The sequence below is a fragment of the Cyanistes caeruleus genome, unplaced genomic scaffold (assembly GCF_971803275.1).
Source record: "Cyanistes caeruleus unplaced genomic scaffold, bCyaCae1.hap1.1 HAP1_SCAFFOLD_65, whole genome shotgun sequence".
Classification (NCBI taxonomy): Eukaryota; Metazoa; Chordata; class Aves; order Passeriformes; family Paridae; genus Cyanistes; species Cyanistes caeruleus.
Genome location: NW_028255884.1, coordinates 2,960,186 through 2,983,862, shown reverse-complemented (window position 1 = coordinate 2,983,862; position 23,677 = coordinate 2,960,186). Strand labels below are relative to the sequence as shown.

The window sequence follows — 23,677 nt, the reverse complement described above, 5'->3', positions numbered from 1 at the left end:
GCCTGTGTCCTGTCCTTTCCTCCGAGTTGATGAGTCTGCTGAAACCTGTTATCTGGGGGGGTTCTTTTGCAATTCGTGATTTTTGGAAAAGGAATTCTATCTCGACCGGGAGGAGAATTCCTTATTCCATACTTACATTTAGTTATAATTATACATACTTTATTTAAACTTCTTATTCCGAATTTTTATTTACTCAATTCTTTATTACAGTGCATCACTGGGATTTCCCCCAAAAAGGGAAAACCGCCCCTAATCCCTGTGGATGAGTGGGGGAGGAGAGAGATTTCTGGCAGAAAACTCCAAAAACTCAGAGTAGGATCATGAGAAGTAAAGGAAGACCCTTAAAACCAGCTTCCCCCACCCCTCCGTCCTCCCAGCTGTGCCTCCTCCCCCGGCAGTGCAGGGACACAGGGAATGGGGCCATGGTCACTCCATCCCCCGGGGCTTTTCCCCCTGCTCAGGGACAGGAGTCGTTCCCCTGCTGCACCCTGGGCTCTCTCCCACCGGAGACTTCTCCAGGAACTTCTCCAAGCTGAGTCCATCCCATGGGGAACAGCCCCTCACAGTGCTGCAGCGTGGGTCACTCTGCCACGGGGTCAGTCCTTCTGAAAAGAGCAGGCAAGGAGAGCAGCTCCTTTTTAATGCCTTTATTGAGGGCAGCTCTAGGTGGGGGAAGCTCAACCACTGCTGCTCCCAATGGATGACCCAGAGGAGGAGATGTTCAGCTTTGCCACAGGGCAGAGATGGGGATTCTGCCTTCAGGAAAGTCTCTAGAAGGACTCTGGTTTACTGTAAATCTTGGGTAGTCGTGGAGAGCAAATGTTATTTAGTTATGGTGACAAGGTCTGGAACATCAGTCAATTGCTCAGTGTTCTCCCTTGCTCCTCAGTGTAGTTTGGAGTCTGGTTTGTGCCCTGGCTCGCTGATTCTAGGGGTCTTTGAATGTTAATCCCACTTCCCCTGGGTGCTACCCCCATGGGAGTTGGGCTCATCTACACACTGGGTGCTGTCATCGGTGCCATGGGGGGTGCCGGGAGCAGCAGAGGCAATAGACAAGGCCAGGTGGCATTAACAAGGCTGGTACAACAACATTGGTATTTACCAAACATGACACAACATGAGCTATATTAACAAAGAAGGCCCCTTACGGTGACAACATTCTACTGTTCAAACTGTAAAACATCTTTCTGTACTGATCAGGAGGTCATGATTTGCTCTTTAAAATCCTGATGCTGAATGTCTCCTGAGGAGGTCTGGTCACAGAGAAGAATGAGCCCCTTGTGGGCTGCCCCTGTTTGGACAACCTGCTCCTCACCCCGAGCCTCAGCATGTCTGACATCGCTCACCTGGGACTGACATCCCAAAACATTGAGAACATTTATCAATTTTTGTTTATCATTAAAATCTAATTAATTTATAAAAATAAAATTTTACTTTTTATAGTAATATTATTCTGTATTCTTATAACCTTGTTTTTGCATTTATATAAAAGAATTGATACCTTTTCAGGAACAAAAAACATTATTGTTCTCTGGCTCTAAGTACCACAATTCCCTTCATTAATTAACTGACCTCTATTTCTCCCTCTTTATGCCAATTACTCCTATTTTTAGCCCATTAATCATAATTTTGAAATTATTCTCAGACAGGGTAAAAGGGGGCACTTTGAGGTCCATGGAGACTTTTCTGGGGAACATTTGGGGCAGCTTTGTGTCTGGGGAGGGAATTTAGAGAGAACTTGGGGGTCTGGAGGACACTTAGGGGAATCGAGTGCGCACTTGGAGGTGCATTTAGGGATTCTGTGGGACAATTCGGGGTCAGGGGGACACTTGGGGGTCAAGGGGGGAAATCTGGGGGCCCTTTGGGGTCCGAGCGGGCACTCGGGGGGCTGTAACAGGGAATCTGTGGGCCGCGGGGGATGATGGGAGCTGTAGGCGCCGGTATAATACGGCTTAGTGGGGCCGCGGAGCATCACGGGAGTTGTAGGCGCACCTCCAAAATCCCACAAAATTGTCCGTATGTCCTCAAAATCCCTCAAAATTAAAAAAAAACCCACAGAATTTCTTTCAAAATTCTCAAAACCCTACGAAATCCAGAAACATCCCACAGAATGTCCACAAATTTCTACAAAATCTGAGAAAAATCCCTCTAAATTCAAGTCTCCTCAATATCCCACAAAATTCCACAAAAATCCCACAAAATTCCAGAAATATCCCAAAAAATTCCCTAAATCTTAAAACCTTACCAAATTCCAGAAACGTTCCACAAAAACTCCACAAATTACCACACAATCTAAGAAAAATCTTTCAAAATTCTTCAAGTCTTCTCAAAATCCCACAAAATCCCAGAAAATTCCACAACATTCAAAAAAAATCCTACAAAATTTCAGAAAAATCCCACAAAATTATTTAAATTTTCTCAAAATCCCACCAAATACCAGAAAAATCCCACAAAATTCTTGAAATGCCCAAGAAAATTTACTCAAAAATCCCACAAAATTCCAGAAAAATTCCTCAAAATTCCAGAAAGAGGGCACAAAATTCAAGAAACATCCCACGAAATCTTTACAAATTACAACACATTCCTAGAAAAATACCTCAAACTTCTTCATGTCTCCTCAAAATCCTTCAAAATTCAACAAAAATCCCACAAAATTCCAGAAAATCCCACAAAATTCCACAAACATCCCACAAAATCTCCTCCAATTTTCATACAATCTAAGAAAAATCTTTCAAAATTCTTTAAGTCTCCTCAAAATCCCTCAAAATTCTAGAATCATCCCTCAAAATTCCAGAAAAATACCACAAAATACCACAATCATCCTAACAAACTCTCTAAATCTTCTCAAAACCCTACCAAATTCCAGAAACATCCCACAAAATCTTTACAAATTTAAACACAATCTAAGGAAAACTTTGGAAAATCCTTCAAGTATCCACAAAATCTCACCAAATTCCAGAATATTCCACAACATTCCAAAAAAACCACACAAAATTCCAGAAACATCCCACAAAATTCTTTACATTTCTCAAAATCCCAAAAATTCCCGAAAAGCATCACGAAATTGTGAAAAAACCCTCAAAATTCCCTAAACCTTCTCAAAACACTACCAAATTCCACAAACAACCCACAAAATCTTTACAAATTTCCACACAATCTACAAAAAATCCCCCAAAATTCTTCATGTCTCTTCAAAATCCTTCAAAATTCCATGAAAATGCCACAAAATTCCACAAAAATCCCACAAAATTCCAGAATCATCCCACAGAATTCCAGAAACATCCCACAAAATTCCCTAAATCTTCTCAAAACCCTACCAAATTCCAGAAAAATCCCACAAAATCTCCTCAAATTCCCCATATTTAAGAAAAATCCTTCAAAATTTTTCAAGTCTCCTCAATATCCCACAAATTTTCCAGGAAAAATCCCTCTAGATTCCCAAAACATCCCACAAAATCTCCACAAATTTCCACACAGTCTCGAAAAATAACTCAAAATTCTTCATATCTCCTCAAAACCCCTCAAAGTCTAAGAAAAATCTAAAAAAATTATTTAAATTTTCTCAAAATCCCACAATATTCCAGAAACATCTCACAAAATCTCAACAAATTTCCACAAAATCCCAGAAAAATCCCTCAAAATTTTTCAAGTCTCTTCAAAATCCCACAAAAGTCCAGAGAATTCCACAACATTCCAAACAAATCCCACAAAATTCCAGAAAAATCCAACAAAAATGTTTACATTTTCTCAACATCCCACTAAATTCAATAAAAATCCCTCAAATTTCAAGATAATCCCAGAAAATTCAAGAAAAATCCCTTAAAATTACTTAAATTTTCTCAAAATCCCATTAAATTTCAGCAAAATTTCACGAAATTGCTGAAAAATTAAAAAAAAACTAAATATTTTCAAAATCCTACCAAATTCCAGAAACATCTCACAAAATACCCTCAATATCCTGCAAAATTCCACAAAAATTCCATAAAATTTTACAAATATCTCACAAAATTCCGGTAAAATCTGATTAAATGGTTAGTATTCAGGAACACACATAATCACAAATGATCATATGCAGGTGCTTTATTAAGAGCTCTGGGTGTCAGGGGTACACATACCCAAATCTGACCCATCTTGGTTTTGGACTGAACATGTTTTATACTCTATCATTATATAACTCACATATTAATTACTAAACTTACATTGTTCTATTGTATGCATTGTTTTTACCCAGGCATGGATTTCTCGTGATTCCCCCCCAGCCCCCTCACATTGTTCCTCATGTTCTTTAAACAATAATTATATCCAATCACATCTAACAATTGTATCATGAACATCTACTGATTACACAGGTGCAGTTTGACCTGATCTTTAGCAAGTGCAAGGCCTAACATTTCCCAGGGCCTACTTTTCCAAGGCCTTTCCAAACCTAACTTCCTTTCTAAGTCCCCGAATTTTCTAACATTTTGAGACCTTTTACTATCACTTACAGGACTTGTGCTCCAGACCCCTCACCAGCCTTGTTGCCCTTCTCTGGACACACTCAAGCCCCTCCATGGCCTTCCTAAATTGGGGGCCCAGAACTGGACACAGCACTCGAGGTGCTGCCCAACCAGTGCAGAGTAGAGGGGAGGAATCCCTGCCCTGCTCCTGCTGGCCACACTGCTCCTGATCCAGGCCAGGAGCCATTGGCCTCCTTGGCCACCTGGGCACACTGCTGGCTCATGCCCAGCCTGCTGTCCATCAGTGCCCCAGCTCCCTTTCTGCCTGGCTGCTGTCCAGCCACTCTGTCCCCAGCCTGTAGCACTGCAGGGGTTGTTGGGGCCAAAGTGCAGGACCTGGAACTTGGACTTGTTAAACCTCACCTTGTTGGGTTTGGGCCCTGGATCCAGCCTGTCCAGGTCCCTGTGCAGAGCCCTCCTGCCCTCCAGCACACCAACACTCCCAGGCAACCTGGTGTCACCACGGTTCCATGGGGCCCTAGAGTGTCACAATGGTCTCCAGGATTCCATGAGGCCTCCCAGCAATCCAATTTTGGATCATACTGGGAGTGACTGGACTCATACTGGGAGTATCTGAGAATGACTGGGAACACACCATGCACATCATCCCCCATACTGGGGGTGACTGGGTTGATCTAGCCAGAGGCAACTGGGACCATCCTGGGAGTGCTGCCATGTGACAAGGATCATACTGGAGCTTACTGGGCTCATGATGGTGTTGAAAGGGAACAACTGGGATCTCTGAACACCAAAGGTTCCTTTCCTGCTCACTGAAGACGGAGCTTCCCAGTATCCATGTGTGAGGTGACCTTCACCTGAACCAGATGCTGTTAGGAGAAAAAGCTGCCTCTGCTGGAAAATCCCACACAACAAGTCAATGCCAAGAGAGCATTTTGCTTTCACAACTTCCCTCCGTGAGCCACAGTCCTTTTGGATCACACAGCAAGCAAGAGAACAGCACAAAATACAAGGCTGTGTCCAGTTTTTGGCTGGGTCAGCAAACAGAGGGAGGAATGCCAGGGTTCACTGCCACAGACTCTCCTCTGGGGAACAGAACCCCCCCGGGCTCCATTCCAAATGCTGTGCACACCCTGCTGGCTACAAACAACCCCTTTTTAAAGAAGTTGTTGGCAGGAGCTTTCCCAAATAAATGGCATCTTAATGGCAATTTTCTTTCAAAATCACCTCTGTTCCAAAGGAAGAACAGAAAGCCCACAGCAATCCCAAAGGCACATATGGTGCACCTGGGGAAATCCTCGACTTAGGGGCCCAGTGGGTTAAAAAATACCCATCAGAAGCCACAGAGTGCAGAGTGCAAACTGCAGCAACCACTTGCTGGATCATTCTGGCTGTGCTGCACACACCTGCAGACTGTCTGTCCCCCTGCCAGGACAGAAGGACACCCGTCAGGGGCTGGGCTGGCTGCTGAGAATGCCTCGGGCAGGAGGATCCTCAGGCAATGAGCAGGTGCCCAGAGCCGCTCTGACACTGAGGCCTCTGTGCCCCACAGCAACGGGAACACCACAAGGACACGGCAACGTTCCTGTGACATCACAGCAGCAGCTCCCCCAAAAACTGCCTGGAAGGTTCTCCTGGGTCACCAAGTGTGGCCACATGCCTCAAGGAAGACAAAGAGTTACACTGTCCCACCCCAAACCCCTTGAGAAGGGCGGCCCAGGTGTTTTGATTGGATTTGAGTCCCTGGGGGGTTTCTCCCTTGCTGTGTTTCCAGTGGTCCCTGACCCTGAACTCCACCCTCAAGGGTGGAGACCCTCAAAAGTTCTGTCCCTTAAAAACCCCTGTTCGGCCTCTGTTCTGGGCTCTTTGTTCTGGATCTGAGTTTGTTCCCATGCTGAATAAATGGCTTCATGAACAAAGGCCTGTCTCGTTGGTGCTCCATGCTGGTCCCCAGAATCCTGCTGCTTCCCTGGACGAGATCCATAGGTTGTGGACTGCAACAACCAAGGAGCACAAAGGATCCTCAGATGACACAATCTGGTGCTCAAAGGATGCAAGAGGAACTCAGAAAATGCAGCAAATGAGGACACCCCACAGCCCAGCCTGAACACTGAGAAGGAACCAAACCAAAAGAAATACAAATTCTGGTCACTGATGCTTCTGACTAAAACCAGTGTCTCGGTTCTAGAAGACAGGTGTCTCCCAGGGAGGGCAGGAGCCTCCCTTGGAATGAAAGAATGTAGACCCCCTCCCTCCCAATTATTATAACTTTGAAATCAAAGGACTTTTAGGCAGAGATCTGGGGGTAGGAATAACAGTTCTTTACTAGTATAACCAGGCAAACAAACAACAATAACTACAGCATTAGCAAGAAAACAGAACCAGGGGGCCCGTGACAGCTTTCTCGGCTGAGACGGGATGGAGGAGAGGCTTTGTTTCACAAACCCCCTCGGGCGGGCAGTCCCGGTGCTCCTGCAGGGCTCTGAGGAACACTCAGCTGGAACAGCAGGGATGAGCTGAGATCCTGGGCCGGTGGCTGAGGTGGATCAGCAGCTCCGCGGCGGTGCCTGGCACTGCCACACGTCCCGGCAGGACAGGGGGTGCGAGGCCACCGACAAAGAGGGGAGAAGGAGAAGCAGCAGCAGCTCCGTCTGAAATTCCCTTCTCCCCACCGCAACAACTCTGCGCCCAAAGTGTCCTTCTCCAAAGAAGAAAGCTCGCCAAACTGTCCCCACCCTCCTTTTTTTCCTGCCCCCTTCCCTCCTTGGGCCCGGCCAAACTCTGTCTTTTTTCAAGCACCCACCAATTACCCACAGTTAGGTTTTCCCCCCAACTAATGGGTAAAAATTCTACGGGCAAGCCAGAAATAAAAAAAAAAGACACCTAACCCCCAACAGTCCCTGAGACTGGGGCTTGGCCTTACTCGTGGAGGGGGGCATCAAGGAAGGCTGCAGTGTGATGGAGACTGTGATGGGCTGGGAACTCACTGGGGGAAAGGAGGGAGCAGTTGTGAAGTAAAAGGCAGGTGAGGGAGAGAAGTGTTCAGAGAAATGCTGAGCTACAGCTTGAGCAAGATAAAATATGTCATTTGGGGTCATCCCAGATGGATTTAATTTCAAAAGTTATGGAACAAGTTTAATTTTTGGGGGGTGTCATGTTTTCCCTTGGAGGTGGACACTGTGCAGACTTGAGCTGCAGTGCCAAAATGCTCAAGTCTCTGCTGCAGGTCACAGCGTTTCTTCTTTGGCTGATCCCGGCCCGGTGCTGAGCCCAGCAGAGCCCTGGCAGAGCCCAGAGCAGCCTCAGCATCCGCAGAGCCCGGCTGCAAGGAGAGAAAGCAGAAACCGCCCGTCAGCTGAAGGCTCCTGTCGCCTTGTCCCAGCCAGCCGCGGTGCCCAGGCCATGCTGGCCGTGCTCAGAGCTGGGCCCAAAGCTGCCCATCACTGCTGCCTTGGGGAGCAGAGCAGGAGGGCAGGACATGTGCCCAGCCTGCAGCCAGCCACGGCAGATCCAGCCCCTCAGCAGCTGCCCAGAGCGGGATGCTCCTGTGCCCGCTGCCATCTCCCAAAAGCTCTTGTCCCACCCATGCCAAGGAGATGAGGACCCACCTCACACCATCCGCTGCCACAAGAAAAGCTGGTCCCAAACGATGTCCTCAGTCTTCTCCAAGGGCACGGCCCATCCACGCCACAGCTGGTCCCAAGCACTTCCTGATCCAGACTGGACCCCACCTAGAACGCTTCCTTTAGAAAAACAAACAACTAATTAATAAAAATAGGTTACAGACAAAAAGGGGAAACAAGAAAAACGGTAAAAAATCTTATCTCTGTCAGGAGCTTGAGGAAGGCCCAACCCCTACATTCTAGGGAAAAACCCACCCATGGGTGAGGGAAGCCCATGCTTTCTCCCTTTCCCCCTGCACTGTCCCCCAAAATCACGGTGATCCCAAAGCAAAGCAGGGGAGTGGAGCAGCCCAAGCCCTTCCTTGCCTGCACAGCAAAGCAGCCGTGCTCAGGTTCTGGAGTCCCACCTGTGCTCCTGCCATGGGGGTTTGTTTGTGTCGGGCTGGCTGCCCCAGCCCCAGCCCGGGGCACGGTGGGTGCTGGGGGCTGTTGGCAGGGCCAGGATCCCACTCCCATTTCGTACCCACCCCAGCCCACGTCCCCAGCCCTGCCAAAAACCAGCTGGGCAGCCACTGAGGAATCAGCTGCATCTGCCCCAGCAAAGGGGAAACCTTTGGTTGCCGGCCAATGCACAAATCTGGGAGCATCCCCCTGGGTCTGGACTTACTGAAAATTCCCTGTGGAGCCTGGCTTTGAAGAAGGTGCCAGAATCAAAGTCCATCATCGCCAGCTCCCGCTGGCCAGGTGGAGGAAGAGGTTGTCATCCTTGCTGCTGTCCTCCACGTCTCCAGCAGCAGCAGCAGCAGCCCCACCTGGTACAGCTTCTCCAGGGGCTCCTTCTTCCCTGGGGTGACACCAGGCTGTCAGGATTCTGCCCAGGGCCCGGCTGTCAGTGAAGCAGGACAAGCAAAACCAGCTCAGATGGTGCCCACCAGTGCTGGGCAGAGCAGCTCAGCTCCAGCACAAGGGCTGTGTGTTCCCATTCCATGACCCCAGTGCAGTGACACAGGCAGGACAAAAAAGTCTGGGTTTCTTTGCTGCTGATTGCCAGGGCATGTGTGGAGCTGTAACTTACCAGGTCCCTGCATCACTGTGCCCGTGGCTCTCTCCCTTCTTCTAGGACTGATGAATATCCTGCATCCAGGGATCACAGGACAGGTCTTCTAATGAGGGCCTGTCCAAGGAGTTCAGGGATAAACACCACCTGATCAGAATCTGGCAGTCTGGGGAGAGAAACCACAAAGCACTGGTCAGTTGGAGAAGGCTCCTGTCTGCTTTGCCCCACTATTCTCGTGCCCAGGCCACGCTGGATGTGCTCAGAGCTGGGCCTAAACTTTCCCATCAATTGTTTGTTTTGGAGGAGAGCAGGAGAGCAGGACATGTGCCACCTCCTCAGCAGCTGCCAGAGCGGGATGCTCACGAGCCTGCTGCTGTCTCCCAACACTGGTGTTCCCCCCGTGCCCAGGGATGAGGATCCACCTTGGGAGAGCCGTTGTGGCAGCGGGAGCTGGCCCCATCTGATGTTCCTGCCCCTCCTGAAAGGGTGCTCCCCGCAGACCATCTCGTGCAGCAGGATGCCCAGGGACCAGACGGTCGCTGCCTCGCCATGGTACCAGCCGAAGTCGTTCCATTCTGGGGGGCTGTATGACGGTGTTCCTATGGAATATGGATGGAGCTCATCAGGGGGATGCTGCTGCTCCCAGAGCCTGGCCCCAGCATCCCTGGGCATGTGGGGGCTACCCCAGTGGCACACGGGGTGACCTGCTGCCCTCTCACCAGCACCTGGGACCTGGGTACAAATCCGTGTCTCAAAAAGAAGCCACTGGTGCTGGAAGAGGGCAGCAGAAACCCTGGCAAGGCCTGACCATGACACACAAAGGGAAATACCCACTCAGTGCTGGGGAAAAACCATACCCACATCCTTCCTGCTGGCATTGCCCAAAAAATATCTTGAACCAAGTCAAACCAGGTGAGCAGAGCAGTCCCAGCCTTTTCTCACCTGCACACCAAACCAGCAGGTGCACAGGTTCTGGCTCCCCCTCTCTTCTACCCCCACCCATGGGGATTTTGTCAGGCTGGCTGCCGCATCCCCAACCCCAGTCATGGGCAGAGTGGCAGGCAAAGGCTGCCAGCAGGGATGGAAGATGGGTCCCCACCCAGCTCTGCTCAAAAGCAACTTGGCTGAAGACTCAGTCCTGTGACTGGCAGCAAAAGGGAGAATCCCTGCTGCCACACCCAGGCTGGGCCAGGAGATGGCAGGACCAGGATCACCACCCCTGTGTGGGCTCACCTGCAAATTGAGTGTAGGCTGTGTCCTGCAGGTAGGTGCCACAGCCGAAGTCGATCAGTTTTGCCTCGCCGGTGTCCAGGTCTACCAAGACGTTCTCAGGTTTGATATCTCTGTGCAGGACCCCGCAGCTGGTGCAGTGCCGCACGGCCGCCAGCACCTGCTGGAACAGCTCCCGCGCCTCTTCCTCGGACAGGAACCTCCGTGCCCGAATGAATCGTCGCAGGTCCTGACACCGCTCCGGGCGCTCCAGCACCATCACGATGGCGTTGGGGAGCTCAAACCATTCCAGCAGCTGCACCACACCGGGGAAGCCTGTGGACACCTTGTCCAGCAGCACTATCTCCAGGGGTGCGCTGGTGCCGTCGGGCTGCGGGAGGAGCACGGTGCCGTCAGTGGGGCTGAGGCCGTGCCAGGGCTCGGGAAGCCCTCAGCCAGCCCGGGATGCTCTGTGCCCTCCGCTGGCCCCACGCCCGCTCTCCCTCCAGGTGTCCTGGCGGCTCCCACCCTGCCGGGCCCCGGCTCATCCCCGCCCGGCACGGCCCGGCTTCTGCCGCTGGCCCCGCTCACTCACCAGCTCGCCCCAGTGCCGGACGCGGTTCCGTGGCACCTTTTTGATGGCCACCTGCAAGCCAAAGGGAACAGCGGATTCAGCTCACCGCCCACCGTGTCCAGCCCCATCCTCCTCCTCCGCCCCCTCCTCCTCCTCCGCCCGCCGCCGGCCCCTCTGCTCACCGGGAGTCCGTCCGAGAGCCGAGTGGCCGCAAAAACTCTGCCAAAGCCGCCGCGCCCCAGCAGTGAACCCACTCGGTAGCGCTGCTGCAGGGCCTGCTGCGCCTTCCCTGGGGAAGAGACGCGGCCGTCAGTGCTCGGCCCGGGGCCAGGAACGGCCCCCGAGCGCTCCCCGAGCTCCCCGGGCCGGGCACCCGCAGGCGTTCCCTCATTGGAACGCGACAGCGGCGGAGCTCGGGCCGGGGAAGCCGCAGCGGAGGCGGCGGCAGCGGCCGCACCGCCTGTGTCCTCCGCGGGCCCCGGGAGGAGCCGGGGCCGGGGCCGGGGCCGGGGCCGGGGCCGGGGCCGGGGCCGGGGCCGGGGCCGGGGCCGGGGTCGGGGTCGGGGTCGGGGTCGGGGCCGGGCCAGGCGGAGCCAAAGGGCAGCGATGCCGCCCCAGCCCCAGGCAATGATGCCCGCCCAGCAGCGCCAGCGCCAGCACAGCCAGAGCTGGGCGGAGGCGAGACCGCGGAGGGACGCCCGGGGACGGGGACAGGGACGGGGCAGCCCCGCCCGGAGCCGGGGGCGGACCGGGGGCATGGCCCGGGTGGGCACGGGGAGAGGGAACCTGGAAGAGGAGGGGACACAGGAAAAGGGAGACGGGGATGGGGTGCGGGACAGTGGGAGAGGGAGAGGAGAATCGACGGATTCAAGAAATTCGCTTTTTATCTGCTTCCACTGCTGCTGCTGCCGCTGCTGCCGCCGCTGCCGCTGCAACTGAAGCACCGGGGCCGTTTGTCCCCGTGTCCGTTTGTCCGTTGCCCGCTCGGCCCCGCCCCGAGCCCCGCGCTCCCCGGGCAGCCCCTGAGCCTGGCCAAACACGGCAACTTTGCCCTGCTGAGCCAAGAGCCAGAGTCTGGACTCCTGCACAGGGGCACAGCAATGCCCTTGGCTGCTGCTGTGCCTTGTCCCTGCTGAGGCTCAGACACCGTCTGAGCACATTCCCTGAATGCAGAATTTGTACCTGAGCCGAGCACTGCACTTGTGTCTCCAGCATTGCTTTCCAAGGAAAACAGGGCAAGGCAAACTGGCTATAGCTCAGGGTATTTTACAGTGTCTAAAACTTGCCAAGTCTCAGATCTTAGAGGTGAGAGCCATTTGGAATGAATGGGATGGAGAAACAGTGCAAGATGGAAAAGGGAAACATAAAAATAGAGAATAGAGAAAAAAATAAATAGAGAAAAATAGAGAAAAACATATTGTTTGTTTCTTTGGATTTTATTTTCATTTCTTAAAAAAGCCGTTTCAATTTTCCCAGAATCTTCTCCCCAGTCCCGTCTGTTCTTCCCAAAAACCTGTCCTGGAGAACAAGGCGCAGCTCCTGTCACAAGATGTGCCCCCAGCTGCAGCTTCTCTTGGCTTCCCACACTGTGAGTGCAGCACAACTCTTGCAGCAAAGCAGGACAAATATTTGAAGAACTTGAAAACTTGTTCTTTCTTTTCCTTGTGCACAGGGGAGTTGTGCCATTGGTGAGGTTTTCATTGTTCCTCTTCTACCCAAAGAAAACATGATGGGCTACCAGGAATTGTTGGGGAATACAAGCCTGGCTGAATGTGGAGAAAGAATCTCCAGAGCCTGCAGCCAGCAGTGGAGAGCTCATCATTCCAACAGCCCCATGGACATCTGGAAAGTGATCTGGAACATGAAGATGGGCTGACAGAGGGAGTTTGTTTCTGTGTTCAGTTGAGATGATTCTACATCTCTTGCAGTGGGAGAAATCAAGAGCACAATCAGGTGATGATAAGCAGCAGAACATGATAAGCTGGAGCTCTCAGTGGATGAGAGAAAGAATGTGAAAAGGAGAAATGCAGGGAATGACTTGGTGAACTTTGTGTATAAGAAGGGTCATTTTTTCCTAATAATTCCCAATTCATTCCCTTTGCTTTTATCCTTTTAACAAGGACAATTGCATCTCAGATTCCCAATGAAATGAGAACCCTGAGCTTGTGGAGCTGCCTGAAAGGTGCCCTGTTCCTTTTTCTTCTGCTGCTCAGAAGAAACAATGAAGCGAGTTTGGAAGTTCTGGTTTTTCTTTCTCCTGGTGGATTTTTTCATTTTATTTGCCACTGCAGAGGCAATTTCTGTGATGGCCTCTGTCAGTTGATTCTATTTCAGCAGCAGCAGCAGCAGCAACAGGGCTGTGTTTGAGCACTGCAAATGTGACCTGTGTGGCTTTAATTCCCCTCGATTTAGTGCTCAGGGACTTGGGAGCATTTTGATCTGTACTGATCATGATGCCTGAAACAAAAATCCTGAGTTCCCCGTGACAAAAGCACAGTGGGTAGCACTGATTGAAAGAGGCAATTGCAGCTGTACTGCTAAAATTCAAGTGGCAAGCAGAAGAGGGGCAAGAGCAGCCGGGATCTACAATTGCCAAGGCCAAGGCACCCACAGCCTCCTGCTGTCACCTCAGGGTGAGTAAAACAGGGCTGAAAACAGCGCTGGAACCCGATCCTTTCTTCCTCTGAGGGCTGGCTGAGGGCAGCAGAGGCGGGCCCTGAGGAATCAGGGCTGTTTGTGGGGGATTGTTGCTGTAGTCCAGCATTGCCCTGGCAAAAGCCCTGGGGAGCCGAGGCAGGAGCAGGTGGGAAGGGCCGGCGCTGCTGCTGCTCCTGGCCGGGAGCCCCGGCCGGGCCGGGCCTGCGCCCGCTGCGCTGCGGCTGCTGCTGCTGCCAGAGCCGGGCGGGACTCGGGGACAGGGAATGGACACGGGGGGACAGCAAAGGCCTTGGGGGCTGCAGGGATGTTGGTGCTGGGGCCAGCGCCAGCACAGAGCTTCAGCCCGCAATAAACCCCGAGGGAAACGCTGGGGAAAGGCTCCATTCAGCCTTTCTTTACTCGGCGCTGTGAAGGGACCGAAATAAAAGGAGAGTGAGCAGGGCCCGACCCCTTCTCCTTTGGGAGGAGCCCCTGGGGCTGTGAGGGGCCGTGAGGGGAAATGAGAGGTTCTATGGGGCCATGAGAGGTTCTGTGGGGCTGTGAGGGGCTGTGAGGGGAAATGAGGGGCCATGAAGGGTTCTATGGGGCCATGAGAGGTTCTGTGGGGCCATGAGAGGTTCTGTGGGGCCATGAGGGGTAGTGAGGGGCCATGAGGGGCTGTGAGGGGCCAAGAGATGTTCTATGGGGCCATGAGAGGTTCTATGGGGCCATGAGGGGCTGTGAGGGGCCATGAGGAGCCTCAGCCCTGGCAGGAGGGGTCCCACCATGTCCCCAGGGCAGAGCAGCCGTGAGGGGCCGCGAGTGCAGATGTGGCAGCAGAGCGGGCTTGGGGCACCTCTGGGAGGGGATGAGAGCCTTCCCCAGCTCCAAACCACACCAAACCCAGCATTAACAGGATTTCCTGTCTTTTGAATCCACTGGCAACTTGGAGTTGATTGTAGAGTTTAATCCCAGTGAGAAAAGCAAGGGAAGTTTCCCAGTGAGTGACATCCAGCCATTGTTATTAATGTCTAAGATTTAAAAGTCTTAACAATGAAAAGTAATACTAATAAATAATAATAACAACAAGAAAAAGAAATAAAGCCCCGAATCCCAACAATCAGCTCAGAAACATGTTTTTGTTTGTAGTAATAGATTAGTACTAAAGAAATAAATGAAAGAGATGGCATTTGTAATTAGATATGTTTCATTTTTCCCAGTTTCTGGTCCCCTTTCTCCAGGGTCATTTCCTTTACTCACCCACTTTCTAATTGGTAGAAGGGAGTTAAGCACACTGGAAAAGACAACAGCTCCTGTTTCCAAGGGAAGCAGCCACCACTCCAGGGAACCTGAATTGCCCCCAGGCTCGTGTGTGCACTTGAAGGGTGAGCAGGTGTTGGGGACAGAGATCTCAAACTCCTTCTAAGGCTGTGAGAAACCCACAAGTGGCAAAGTATCATTGTGGGTCAGCTCCTGCTGAAATTCCATTCCCCCACACCCTCCAAATGGGCAGGCAGGGCTGGGCTCTGGCAGGGTTCAGTTTTGAGTGCCTTGTGCTCCCTGGCATGGAAGTGGATCCTATGAACTCTGGTACTGATGGATTGTGGAATGGCTGCTGAAGGAGGAGGGGGAATCTCAGCAGACAGGAAAGTCTCTTCTTCTCCCTTCTCCCTGCAGAGCCCCCTCTCCAAAGAGAAATGCCTGTGCTGGGTTTCCATGGCACCCCTTCCCTCAGCCCAGTGTCTGAGCCACTGTGTGCTCTGCAGGAGCCAAAGCCAGAGGAGTCCCAATATCAGTCACCCCACGGTCCCCACACAGCAGGAGAAAGCACTGCTTGCAGTGGGGCTGCTGATCTGTGACCCGTCCTGGTTCCATCCACCCCACTCCTCTCAGCCACAGGCACCAGAAGGATCCCAGGAAAGCCACAGTGCTCTACCAGATGCCAGGAGCACTCCCTGCTGTGGCCTCAGGGATGCTGGGTGACCTCGTGGATGAGGATCTGTGGCTGCTGATGGAATGTGTGGATGGAGGCCCTTGACAGGAGGTTGTTGGAGACACGTGTGGGGCTGAAGGAGAGATGGCAGCTGTCAGTGGGGAGGGCAGGGACCCCGCTTGTGACTCCATTGCCTTGGACACCCTCAGCCACAGGATGTCCAGGAAGTCACACAAGGCTTTGGCACTCTCAGCCTTCTTTCCCCCAAGTTCCTGCTTTCTGTACATTGACAGTAGAGAACCTTGCTTGTTTCTAGAACTAAAACAAAGATCCCAGATGGATCACACCTTGCTGGTTTTAGTCAGAAGCATCAGTGACCAAAAGTTGAATTTCCTTTTTTTGCTCACATCTTTGTTCCTTCTCAGTGTTCAGGCTGGGCTGTGGGGTGTCCTCATTTGCTGCATTTTCTGAGCTCCTCTTGGATCCTTTGAGCACCAGGTTGTGCCCTCGGAGGATCCTTTGTGCTCCTTGGTGACCCAGGAGAACCTTCCAGGCGGTTTTTGGGGGAGCTGCTGCTGTGATGTCACAGGAACGTTGCCGTGTCCTTGTGGTGTTCCCGTTGCTGTGGGGCACAGAGGCCTCAGTGTCAGAGCGGCTCTGGGCACCTGCTCATTGCCTGAGGATCCTTCTGCCCGAGGCATTCTCAGCAGCCAGCCCAGCCCCTGACAGGTGTCCTTCTGTCCTGGCAGGGGGACAGACAGTCTGCAGGTGTGTGCAGCACAGCCAAAATGATCCAGCAAGTGGTTGCTGCAGTTTGCACGCTGCACTCTGGGGCTTCTGATGGGTATTTTTTAACCCACTGGGCCCCTAAGTCGAGGATTTCCCCAGGTGCACCATATGTGCCTTTGGGATTGCTGTGGGCTTCCTGTTCTTCCTTTGGAACTGAGGTGATTTTGAAAGAAAATTGCCATTAAGATGCCATTTATTTGGGAAAGCTCTTGCCAACAACTTCTTAGAAAGGGGTTGTTTTTGGCCAGCAGGGTGTGCACAGCATTTGGAATGGAGCCTGGGGGGGTTCTGTTCCCCAAGAGGAGAGTCTGTGGCAGTGAACTCTGGCATTCCTCCCTCTGTTTGCTGGTCCAGCCAAAAACTGGACACAGCCTTGTATTTTGTGCTGTTCTCTTGCTTGCTGTGTGATCCAAAAGGACTGTGGCTCCAGGAGGGAAGTTGTGAAAGCAAAATGCTCTCTTGGCATTGACTTGTTGTATGGGATTTTCCAGCAGAGGCAGCTTTTTCTCCTAACAGCATCTGGTTCAGGTGAAGGTCACCTCACACATGGATACTGGGAAGCTCCGTCTTCAGTGAGCAGGAAAGGAACCTTTGGTGTTCAGAGATCCCAGTTGTTCCCTTTCAACACCATCATGAGCCCAGTAAGCTCCAGTATGATCCTTGTCACAAGGCAGCACTCCCAGGATGGTCCCAGTTGCCTCTGGCTAGATCAACCCAGTCAGTCCCAGTATGATGCCATTGGCTCCCAGTTGCTCCCAGTTGCTCCCAGTCACCCCCAGTATGGGGGATGATGTGCATGGTGTGTTCCCAGTCATTCTCAGATACTCCTAGTATGAGTCCAGTCACTCCCAGTATGATCCAAAATTGGATTGCTGGGAGGCCTCATGGAATCCTGGAGACCATTGTGACACTCTAGGGCCCCATGGAACCGTGGTGACACCAGGTTGGCTGGGAGTGTTGATGTGCTGCAGGGTAGGAGGGCTCTGCACAGGGAGCTGGACAGGCTGGATCCAGGGCCCAAACCCAACAAGGTGAGGTTTAACAAGTCCAAGTGCCGGGTCCTGCACTTTGGCCCCAACAACCCCTGCAGTGCTCCAGGCTGGGGACAGAGTGGCTGGACAGCAGCCAGGCAGAAAGGGAGCTGGGGCACTGATGGACAGCAGGCTGGGCATGAGCCAGCAGTGTGCCCAGGTGGCCAAGGAGGCCAATGGCTCCTGGCCTGGATCAGGAGCAGTGTGGCCAGCAGGAGCAGGGCAGGGATTCCTCCCCTCTACTCTGCACTGGTTGGGCAGCACCTCGAGTGCTGTGTCCAGTTCTGGGCCCCCAATTTAGGAAGGCCATGGAGGGGCTGGAGCGTGTCCAGAGAAGGGCAACAAGGCTGGTGAGGGGTCTGGAGCACAAATCCTGTAAGTGATAGTAAAAGGTCTCAAAATGTTAGAAAATTCGGGGACTTAGAAAGGAATTTAGGTTTGGAAAGGCCTTGGAAAAGTAGGCCCTGGGAAATGTTAGGCCTTGTACTTGCTAAAGATCAGGTCAAACTGCACCTGTGTAATCAGTAGATGATCATGATACAATTGTTAGATATGATTAGATATAATTATTGCTTAAAGAACATGAGGAACAATGTTAGGGGGCTTGGGGGGATCATGAGAAATCCATGCCTGGGTAAAAACAATGCTTACAATAGAACAATGTAAGTTTAGTAATTAATATGTGAGTTATATAATGATAGAGTATAAAAGATGTTCAGTTCCAAACCAAGATGGGTCAGATTTGGGTCTGTGTACCCCTGACACCCAGAGCTCTTAATAAAGCACCTGCATATGATCATTTGTGATTATGTGTGTTCCTGAACACTAACCATTTCATCAGATTTTACCGGAATTTTGTGAGATATTTGTGGGATGTTTCTGGAATTTGGTGGGATTTTGAGAAGATTTAGGGAATTTAGTGGAATGTTTCTGGAATTTTTTGGGATGTTTCTGGAATTTGGTAGGGTTTTGAGAAGACATGAAGAATTTTGAGGTATTTTTTAGATTGTGTGGAAATTCGTAATAGTTTTGTGGGATGTGTCTGGAATTTTGTGGGACTTCTTTGGAATGTTGTGGAATTTTCTTAAATTTTGTGGGATTTTGAGGAGACTTGAAGAATTTTGAGGGATTTTTCTTAGAATGTGTGGAAATTTGTGGAGATTTTGTGGGATGTTTCTGGAAATTGGTGGGGTTTTGAGAAGATTTCTGCAGTTTTGTGGTATTTTTTTCAGGAATTTTGAGGGATTTTGAGGAGACTTGAAGAATTTTGTGGGATATTTCTTAGATTTTGTGGAAATTTGTGGAGATTTTGTGGGATGTTTCTGGAATTTGGTGGGGTTTTCAGAAAATTTAGGGAATTGTGTGGGATTTTTCTGCAATTTAGTGCGATTTTTTTTTAATTTTGTAGGATATTTTGGAGATTTTCTGAGAGTTTTGTGGAATTTTGAGGAGACATGAAGAATTTTGAGGTATTTTCTTAGGTTTTTGTGGAAATGTGTGGGGATTTTGTGGGATGTTTCTGGAATTTGTTGGGCTTTTGAAAAGATTTCCATAATTTTCTGGGATTTTTCTGCAATTTTGTGTGATTTTGTGGAGACTTGAAGAATTTTGTGGGATGTTTCTGGAATTTTGTGGTACTTTTTTGGAATGTTGTGGAATTTTCTTGAATTTAGTGGGATTTTGAGGAGACTTGAAGAATTCTGAGGGATTTTTCTTAGAATGCGTGGAAATTTGTGGAGATTTTGTGGGATGTTTCTGGAATTTGTTAGGCTTTTGAGAAAATTTAGGGAATTTTGTGGGATGTTTCTAGAATTTTGTGGGATGTTTCAGGAATTTGGTAGGATTTCTGTGGTATTTTGTGGGATTTTTGTGGAATTTTGAGGGATTTTGAGGAGACTTGAAGAATTTTGAGGTATTTCTCTAGATTGTGTGGAAATTTGTAATAATTTTGTGGGATGTGTCTGGAATTTTGTGAAATATTGGGGAGACTTGAAAAATTTGGGGGTCCCACCCGACCTGTCCGTGCACCCCCAGATCTCTTCCACAGCCCCCCTGTGATGGTGGAGGGTGGGGGCCGAGTGCTGGTGCCCCCCTGCCTGCAGCAGATCCAGCGGTGAGGGCAGTTCGGGGGGTCCCTCAGCATTTGGGGTCCCTGGGATTTGGGGTGACCCCCCGGGCCCCCCAGGATCTCCCTGAACACGCTGACGCTGCCCGTGCACAGTGAGAAGGTTCAAACCCGGCACGGGGTCCCCAGCACTGCCACCCGCATTGCCCAGGTACCCCCAAACCTGCCGAGAACCCCCAAAGCCCCCGGGACACCCCAACCTCCCCTGATCCCAAACACATCCCTGGATGCTCCAAAAACTCCCCAGGACCGAAAAACCCCATACAGACATTGAGAAGGTTCATACCTGGCATGGGGTCCCCATCTCCATCACCAGCAGGTTCCCCAAAACAGCCCTGGGACCCCCAATTCCACCCCCGGGATCGCCCAAATTCCCCCATCAGGACCCCTGTAAACCCCCTTGAGAACTCCCAAGAAAGCACCATGGCCCCAAAAACACCCAGAAATTCTGAAAATCCGCAGGAACCCCTCACCAAGGTTTATACCCAGCATGGGGACCCCATCGCCTTCATCGGCATCACCCAGGTACCCCCAAACCCCTCCCGGGACCCCCAACCCCTCCCGGGCTCCACTGCCGGAACCAACGGGAGCGGTGTTGCCCTTTTAAGAGGAGTTACAGTGGGACCCGACAACACCGGGGGCCCTTAAAGCGGCCATGGTAGAGAGAACCCCCAAAATCCACCCTGGGGGACAAAACATCCCCTACAGGGGCTTGGGGTGGGGACACCCCTAAAAATGTCACTTAAAGCCGTCATGATCCCCCCTCAAAAGGGGCTTGTGGGGCTGCGGCCGCACAAACACCCTAAAATGGGGAGGAAAAAACACCCCTGTAGTGGTGGGATCCCCCCAAAAAACCTGAAAAAGAGAAAAACTCGTCTTGAGAAGGGCCTGAAGACCCTGAAGGGCCCTGGAAGAGGGACAAGATCCCCTCCTGTGCTGGGGCCTCCCCGAGCCGGGAACTCTCCCGTTCCTGCACTCGGGGGAGCCCCGAACGACGGCGGCTCCTGGGCTGAGCCCCCCTCAGCCGGGGCTGCGGGGGGAACTGGGGGGGCTGGGACGGGGCTTGGGGCTCCTGGGGTGAACTGGGGGACCCTCAGTGCTCCCACCTCCCCCTGTTCCCCTGTCCCGCCCCGTTCCCATTGTTCCCCCAAAGCTCCGCTGCCCCCAGCTCGGTTTGGGGGGGACCCAGCCCTTTCCCATCGTGTCCCGGCCCGGCCCCGCTCACCCGAGGGCTCCGAACCACGCACAGGGACAGAGGAGGGACAGAGGAGGAGGAAGAGGAGGAGCAGCAGGAGGAAGAGCTGGAGCAGGCAGAGGAGGCTCCACCTGCGCTCCCCGCTCTCTGCATCTGCAGCTCCTTCGGGACCATCGCCCCCCATCCCGCAGGTGCCCGGGGAGGGGGAGCTCGCCCCAAATACCCCGGGGCTCCCTGGCTTTGGGGTTTTTGGGGGGGATGTTTGGGGATGGCAGGGCTCCAGAGCCGAGCCGCAGATGCCCCTCGGGGGCACCCCGGGGGTCCCCGGGAGGTGTTTTTGGGGGGTCCCGGTGGCGGTGGCGGCAGAGCCCCGGCAAAGGGGCCGGGGGGATGCGGGTCCGGCATGGCCGGGAAAGGGGTTCGGGGCTCCCGGTGCCGGCAGTGGCTGCTCCCAGCATTGCCCAGTTGCTCACCCCGTGTGGTTTCAGTTTCCTCGGCAGCAGGAAGAGCCCAGTCTCTCCCAGTCATTCCCCATTAGGGTACAACTTGTCTCCATTTTTCCCAAATGTTATCCCCATTTTCCCACATTTTTATCCCATTTATCCCAAATTTTTCCCGTTTTATCCCGTTTCTATCCAATTTTTTCCCATTTTTCCTCATTTATCCCATTTTCATATATTTTTTCCCCACTATTATCCTATTTTTTTATTTTTCCCTAGTTTTCACCCATTTTTCTTCTTTTTTCCTCCATTTCCCCCCTTTTTAACTCATTTTTCCTCATTTTTTTCTTATTTTTTCTGATTTTTTTTCTATTTTTTCCTGCATTTTTACTCCATTTTTTCTCCATGTTGTCCTAATTTTTCCCTTTTTTTTTTCCATTTTTAATCTATTTTTTCCCCATTTCTCCATTTTACCCTCTTTTTGCTCCATTTTCCCCCAGTTTTTTCCCCATGTTCTCTCCTGTTTTCCCCATTTTCTTCCATTTTTCTCCCACTTTCACTTCATTTTTACCATTTTTATTCCCATTTTCCCTTCATTTTTCTCCCAGTTTCCCTCATTTTTTTTCCCCATTTTTATCCTGGTTTTATCTCATTTTTCCATCATTTTATCCCCATCTTCTTCCATTCCTTTCTCCCATTTTTCCCAATTTTTCCTTCATTTCTATCCCATTTTTCCCTAATTTTATCCCATTTTTTCCCTATTATTTTCCCATGTTGGCTCCAATTTCCCCCATTTTTCCTCCATTTCCATCCTAATTTTCCCTATTTCCCCCTAATCTTTTCCATTTAATTATTCAAAAAAATTAATATTTTTGCGGGAAAAAAGGGTGCTTTGGGGGCAAAACTCCATGAATTTGAATCACAGCTTTCTCATGATTTTTCCATGATTTTTCCGTGATTTCTGCATGATTTCCAGCCAGAAGGAGGCGTGGGATTCATCTGAACATTCTGGAAGCTGGAATAGGACCAGGCCATCAACCTTCCCAAAAATCTGGACCAGCTCATCCGCAATTCCATCTTTCCCACTCCCCGGATTCCCAGGTCTGGAAATTCTTCTACAACCTCCCAGGTAGGCAATTCCCAAAATTTCATGGAAAAATGGGATAGGGGGATTTCATCCTGGATTTTTCCTGATTTTCCCCAATCTTTTTCTCTCCTTTTTTTTTTTTTTTTTTCTTTTTTTTTTCTTATTTTTCCCTTATTTTTCCATTAATTTTTCCCAGTTTTTTCACCATTTTTTTCCTGATTTTTTTGTTTTTCTTGATTTTTCCCTCTTCTCAAAATTTTTTGTCTTTTCCCCAACTTTTTCTCTAATTTTTCCATAATTTTTCTGTTTTTTCCCATTTTTTCCCAATTTTTTCCCCTTGTTTTTCCCATTTTTTTCCCTGATTTTCCCCCAATTTTTTTCATTTTTTTTTCTTATTTTTTTCTCTTATTTTTTTCCAGGTTTTATTCCCTTTTTCTTATTTTTCCTCATTTGTCACAATTTTTTTCACAATTTTTTTCACAATTTTTTTCACATATTTTCCAATTTTTTTTCCTGATTTTTCCCTCTGATTTGTCCAAATATTTCCCTTTTTTCCTAATTTTTCCTGATTTTTTCCTGTTTGTTTCCTTGATATTTCCTAGTTTTTTCCCAATTTTTTTCCCAATTTTACAAAGTTTTTTTCCCCACTTTCTTGTACTCTTTTTTTTTTTTTTCCCTTGATTTTTCCCATTTTTTTCCCAGTCTTCTTCCTCTTTCTTTTCCTGATTTTTCTCTGTTTTTTCCCAAATTTTTTCCTAAATTTTTTTTTTGATTTTCCCCCACTTTTTCCTGATTTTCCCTCTTCTTTTTGCAATTTCTTCCTGGTTATTCCCCATTTTTTTTTCACAATTTGTCCCTGATTTTTCCCTGTATTTCCTAATTTTTTTACTGATTTTTCCTGATTTTTTCCAGGTTTCTTCCCTCTCTTTTCTTGATTTTACCCAATATTTGCTTAATATTTTTCCAGATTTTCCCCATTTTTTCCAGCTTTTTCCAGATTTTTTTTATAATTTTTTTTATTATTTTTTTCATTATTTTTTTATTTTTCTGATTTTTTTTTTCATTTTTTTCCCATTTTTTCCTTAAACTTTTTCTTGATTTTTGTGCTTTTACCTGTTTTAATCCCATTTTTTTCCCTGATTTTTCCCTTTTCCTTTCCCTAATCTTTCCGGTTTTCCCCAATTCTTTCCTGATTTTTTTCATTATTTTTTTTTTCTGATTTTCCCAGATTTTTTTATCCTTTTCCTGTTTGTTTCCCTGATTTTTTTTCCACATTTTTTCTCTGATTTTTTCGAATTATTTTCCAGATTTTTTTGCAATTTTTTCTCAAATATTTCTGGTTTTTCCTTCATTTTTCCAATATTTTCCCAATTTTTCCTGATTTTTCCCAGGGTCTTTTTGGTTTTCTTTTCCTGATATTTTCCCTGATTTCTCACAATTTTTCACAATTTTTTTCATGTATTTCCCATTTTTTCCTGATTCTTCTCTCTTCCTTTCCCAATTTTTTTCTGGCTTTTTCC

General features: G+C 49.7%; 2 protein-coding genes and 1 long non-coding RNA gene across 3 annotated transcripts in view; 1 reads left to right on the top strand and 2 right to left on the bottom strand.

Annotated features, from left to right (window-relative positions):
* LOC111922155 (uncharacterized) overlaps positions 1 to 23,677 on the top strand; it is a 130,503-nt gene that overhangs the window by 102,535 nt on the left and 4,291 nt on the right. Inside the window, exon 2 of the mRNA XM_086872608.1 lies at positions 22,047 to 22,199. The gene's annotated coding sequence lies outside the window, so the exon portion shown is untranslated. The remainder of the gene's footprint in view (positions 1 to 22,046; positions 22,200 to 23,677) is intronic.
* Positions 7,566 to 8,186, bottom strand: LOC147647187 (uncharacterized). Its single transcript, XR_015281663.1, has 2 exons — positions 8,066 to 8,186; positions 7,566 to 7,779 (listed from the first exon to the last, which is right to left on the bottom strand). It is a non-coding gene; the product is annotated as an uncharacterized LOC147647187 (long non-coding RNA).
* Positions 8,749 to 11,678, bottom strand: LOC147647186 (serine/threonine-protein kinase pim-1-like). Its single transcript, XM_086872428.1, has 5 exons — positions 11,670 to 11,678; positions 10,371 to 10,737; positions 9,560 to 9,736; positions 9,156 to 9,303; positions 8,749 to 8,966 (listed from the first exon to the last, which is right to left on the bottom strand). Exons 1-4 carry the CDS (start codon positions 11,676 to 11,678, stop codon positions 9,197 to 9,199), a joined length of 660 nt encoding a protein of 219 aa, XP_086728554.1. The 3' UTR covers positions 8,749 to 8,966; positions 9,156 to 9,196.

Coding starts and splice junctions, on each gene's coding strand:
- LOC147647186 (XM_086872428.1), bottom strand. Junction 9,737..10,370: donor AGCCTACACTCAATTTGCAG/GTGAGCCCACAC, acceptor CATATTCCATAG/GAACACCGTCATACAGCCCC. Junction 9,304..9,559: donor GCCACAACGGCTCTCCCAAG/GTGGATCCTCAT, acceptor TTCTCTCCCCAG/ACTGCCAGATTCTGATCAGG.